The sequence below is a fragment of the Pterocles gutturalis genome, unplaced genomic scaffold (assembly GCF_000699245.1).
Source record: "Pterocles gutturalis isolate BGI_N339 unplaced genomic scaffold, ASM69924v1 scaffold22055, whole genome shotgun sequence".
In the NCBI taxonomy this organism is placed as follows: domain Eukaryota; kingdom Metazoa; phylum Chordata; class Aves; order Pterocliformes; family Pteroclidae; genus Pterocles; species Pterocles gutturalis.
Genome location: NW_010141405.1, coordinates 20,100 through 25,083, shown reverse-complemented (window position 1 = coordinate 25,083; position 4,984 = coordinate 20,100). Strand labels below are relative to the sequence as shown.

Sequence of the window (4,984 nt, the reverse complement as noted above, 5' to 3'; positions counted from 1 at the left end):
CCAGCCTCTGCCCATCTCCGTGGCTCCTCTGGCCCCACTCCAGCAGCTCCGTGTCTGTCCTGTGCTGAGGGCTCAGAGCTGGGTGCAGCACTGCAGGGGGGTCTCACCAGAGCGGAGCAGAGGGGGAGAATCCCCTCAACCTGCTGGTCACACTGCTGGTGATGCCGCTTTCTTCCACTGTTTATTTTTTATTTCGTCTTTCTTTTGAACAAGGTCAAAGTTGGAACTTTGCTTTTGGATGCAGATCAGTTTTAGACTGGAGCAGGTTCAGGTTATTTGTTAAGTCCCTCAAAGAAGGAGGTCAAAGGAAGGAGAACTAAAGCAGCACTGAGATCCCATGGGATGGTCTTCAGAGGTCTGCAGAGGGGATGTTAGTTAAAGTTTGACACTCACAAGCTGATGTCACAGGTGTTTACCTGCTACCTTTTTGGTGTCTTCCTGAGACTATAAACCTGCTCATGATGCTCCATGCACTGAGTCACGGGTCTCTGGCATCTGGAGCTGTCTGGATCCACCTAGCTGGGAATCACCTGGCATCCTGTACTTAAGCAAATTCACTGGTCTGGTGGAGGCTAGGTTAGTGGAGCAATGTCATTTTACTTTTCAGGAATTTTACCAGAAAAGCTTCATTAAAAAAGAAAGCTTATCAAACTACCTGGTGCATACGCTAAAGACAGAAAGTGTTTTGTATCTTAGCAGGAGTTGTGAAAACGTTGCATTTATTTTGCTGAACACTTCATTGCCAGCCGCAAAGCACAGCTCCCTCTAGCACTGTGCGTTCTAGCAAACATCTGTCTATCCTATAAAATTGAATCAGCCTAAATTTCATCTGACTGTGCAGGGGAATGTGTGCAGTGATGCCTATTTTGAGTGCTTGGCTGGATCTTTTTTTCCTTAACTTCACAGTTTGCCGTCAGGGTTGATGGATGTTGACACTCATGTTAGAAGGCAGTATCTGAGCGTCCTGCTGCTGGTTGGATGAGGTGCTCTGGAGGTCTGTGTTGACTGGCTTTGAGCAACCTGGGCTAGCGGGAGGTGTCCCTGCCCATGGCAGGGGGTTGGAACTCGATGATCTGTAAGGTCCCTTCCAGCCCAAACCGTTCTGTGATTCTATGATTCTGTGACTGTGGAGCTGTTGAAGCTTGCAAGGAGTCAAGGTGAAGGTGGGCAGAGGCAAAGGCAATTGCAGAGTTGGTGCTTTAGTACATTTTGCTGCTGAATGAGGCAGCGGAGACCTCCAGAAATACCCAGCAGTGCATTGTTTCTCTAACGATCACGTGGAGGCTGGGTATTGACATCTCCATCATCCTCGGTTGCTCAGCTTTTAAGTATTTTGCAGTAGGTGGTGAGTGACTGGCAGCAGGGTCTGAGCCAGCTCGGGTTGGGAACCAGCTGGCTCCACATGTGAGCGGTCGCACAGTGGAGCCTAACGGAGGAATGTTCTTGGTATCGCAGCGACTTGGGGGTGCGCTGGTGGTTCTTGGTGCTGCGGTAAGGGGGGTGCCCTGGCTGATCTGTGGAGGGGGATGCTGCTTTCCTGGTCTATCGGGAAGCTCTGGGAAAGTGGTAGTGTAGAAGATGGAAGCTCTCCCAGCAAACTTGGGCTACCAAACTTCAGGAGCTGAAGCTGCTCAGCATTTTGCTTATGGCCATTCCTTTTTATACTCAGATAAAACCCTGTCTATGCAGAGACATTGTTCTTTTCACTTATGATGAGTCTTCTTTGAGCATGTTGGCCCTGCAGGAAGATGGCGATCTGCCTGCCTGAAGCTCAGCTATTAATAATAAAGTATTTAAGCTGGAAATTTGCATTTCAGCAGCATCTTTAATTCATGGCTCTCCAAATGCATTACAGACATTGATTAACACAGCCTCACAACAGCCCTGTGAGGTAGGTGGATATGATCATCCCCACCGCCATGGGGACAACGAGGGCACCAAGGATAAGGGGCTTGGAGCAATCGTGCTGGGATTTGACCCAGGACTTGGCCATTTAAGTCCCATTAGGCCTTCAGCTTCAGATCGTGCTTTTCTAACGCACGGGTTTGGCTCAATGTGGGGCCACGCTGATTAACGAGCCTGTGACTGGCTGGCACAGACTATAAAGGCCAGTAATCTAAGGCAGCGGTTTATTAGCAAAGTAGACGGTGCCTTGGTGCTTCTTGCTGCTGGAATAATGGGAGTGTTTGAAGGCATATCAAAAATAGAGTTAGATATCACCCATTGGGCATGGCAGGCTGTAACTGGAGAAAGCCCTTAGGCTCCAGGTGGGGAAGCTATGTGGGATGCTTCTGTAAATGTGTTGACCAGAAAGGACATAATAATTTATATATAAAGTCCACCCTTGCTCTTTCCCCAAAAGAAAGAAAAAAAAAAAAAGAACCTAGAAAGTCACCGCTGGTTGTCATGTGTCAGCTTCAAGCTCTAGGCCCTTGGCTTCACAGCACCTGCAAAAAGAACAAAACCTGGTGCGTCAGCAGCCTGCTTGGGCTGGCAAAAGGAGTTAAGCAATGTGTTCTCTCAGACTCAATCCCAGCTTTAAAACGACTGAAAATGATGCGAACTACGTGTGTGGAATGGATCTGAGAGTGCTGATGGGGATGTGCTTCCACATCACCTCTGCAGCAGGAGTGGGTAACCTTGGACTGGAGGGCGAGACCTTGATTTCTCAGAGGCTGGCTTCTTTACCTCTTCGTTTAGTGACAAACCACTCCAGCTTTGGTGGCTGGCCCTAGGTGGTGGCACCTACATACGTGAGGTGTACTTGACAACTTTTTGTTCGGGCAGCTTGGATAAACCCGAGGTGGGCACCCAGGCTCACTGGAACCAGTTTGGTCCTTTAGGAGTTTGATGGCAGCTGGTTTATATTATCTTTCTGAAGGAATAATAGAGCAAAGAAATACCTCAAAGGCATGTTCCTATCCAGTAAGAGAAATAATCCCCAGCTAACTCTGTAAAAAGCAAGGCTTAAAGGGGAACCTTTTCTGACGATGGGTAACTCCTGCTGTTGTTCATGTTGATGTTCTTCATGGAGATCAGGGTGATGCTGTTCTCCTTCTGGCTTGTGCCGGCTGAGCAGCTGTCAGGAAGAGAAGGCAGCATGAACTACTCTGGAAAATGAGAAAAGGGAGTTTCTTTTCACACACCTGTAAGCGAACAGTCAAGGCTGTGGCTGGCTGGTACGTGGGACCAGGGTGGATTTGCACTGCCCTTGGAGCTGCTGTCCCGATTCAGGCCCGTCCTTAGCACCAAATTCCCCAGCCCTGTCTGAACACAGGTTCAGAGGTCTCTGGGGAAATGAGCAGTGTGTTCAGACAAATTTGGATGTGGCGCTGGTTTGCCCGACAGAAATCGCCGTTGTCACCTGTGTCACTACTTGTAGGGACAATCAAGGAGCAGTTTGGATCTGGTTCTCAGTGACTGAATTACCTTCCAGCCCTGCAGCCGTTGCCAGAACGGGAACAAAAGGAAGCGCTACCATGTCCCTCTGTCCTGTGCCCGTATCTGTCACACAACGGGAGCTCTGGATATTGACATCTGATGCTGCTGCTCATGTATTGCAGCGTCTCTCTTAAGAGTGAGAGTTGCAAGTGTTAGGAAGGTGGAGCTTCCCTTTCTCCCCACCCTGAGCGCTGGGCCATGCATTTAGTGCCTGTGGAGGCTGGATGGCTTTGAGGGGCACAGTCCTCTTTGTGATATGATCATTAAGGGTATTTGGGAACCATTGATATTGATGCAAATTTAGCACCTAAATACTTGGGGGCTTTGCTCCCTGTGTCCCTTGCTTCTTTCCAAAACAGAGTTTATTACTTTGGTAGGAAACTATCAGATGGAAAAATAGGAGCAACATGTTTTGGTTCCTTCCAGCTCTTGTTTTCTGTGACTTTCCCACATGCAGCCTCTCCTCTCGGGTAGCAGTGATGGAACATGGGGTTCATCCTCTGCTTGGTGCTTCTCTTCCGAAGGATTGGGGCCACCTTATTCTGCTCTTGCTAGGTAACAGCAATAGGCATCTCAGAAGATATTTTTGGGGACCTGATCTCATCTTGCTGGCTGCTTTGAAATCCAGAAACCCAAGTTTAGACCTCAAGTCTCTATCTAGGCAAAGAAGGACAATCAAACTGTTTTGGAAAGGTGATGAGTCTTCACAGCTATCAGTGCATCTTTGAAATTAGGGCCCTAAATATTGAACTTCTACCTTTGACTCTGCCAGGCAGACGATGAGGTGCTATCAACGCTCATTTTGGTTTTTTACCTGTCTCAAAGATGTCTTGAAATGCTTCCACCTCAAATAACCAAAGCAGCCTCTTTTCTTTGCTAAAATTAGTTCTGGAATAGAATTGGCATTTTCGATAGGATGTGAATAGTGTGAGCAGCCTTACCTCTCTGACACCATGGAGGCCCCTGGCTTCTGTTTGTCTGGAGGGAGAAAGGCAGTTGGTGACGTACGGGTTAGAAAACATCACAGCCAAGCAGTAAAACATCAGCTATATTCAGAATTACATTGTACAGGGTTATAAATGAAATCTAAATGAGATTAGAGACACCACGGGGGATACTTGAGAGTTGATTAGAGAAAATTCTTCAGCTAGTGTGACATAACGGGCAGGACTGATGCCTTCCTGCCTGTTGGTCACTATCATCCTTCAGTCTCTTGGCAGTCATCCGTCCTGCTGCAGAGCAGCCTTGCCCTCTAGTGGGCACTGCTTAGTGGGAAATGGGATTCCCAGGGAAAAGGACTCTTAAACTCCAAGATTTCTGCTGGAAGAGCTGCCCACCTCTGGAAATCTGCACATTGAACTGCAGCACACTCGGGATGTTTCCTTGCACGGATGGGTCTGGGCTGGGGCTCTAAAGAGCTGGTCACTCTACATTCCTGACTGCTGGTCTGTGTTCCAGTTTGGCTTCAAACCCTCCCCACTGGATAAGCTTTTTAAAAGCATCTTTTAGGAATTGCCAGAGCCATGTACAAACTGTTGACTTT

General features: G+C 48.1%; 1 protein-coding gene across 1 annotated transcript in view; it reads right to left on the bottom strand.

Annotated features, from left to right (window-relative positions):
* Positions 1 to 2,967: 2,967 nt before the first annotated feature.
* Positions 2,968 to 4,984, bottom strand: part of ECSCR (endothelial cell surface expressed chemotaxis and apoptosis regulator) — a gene marked incomplete at its 5' end in the record, with an annotated part of 9,251 nt that continues 7,234 nt past the window's right edge. The window contains 2 exons of the mRNA XM_010084020.1: positions 2,968 to 3,079; positions 4,383 to 4,419. Of these exons, the coding sequence (XP_010082322.1) occupies positions 2,968 to 3,079; positions 4,383 to 4,419 (149 nt within the window). The remainder of the gene's footprint in view (positions 3,080 to 4,382; positions 4,420 to 4,984) is intronic.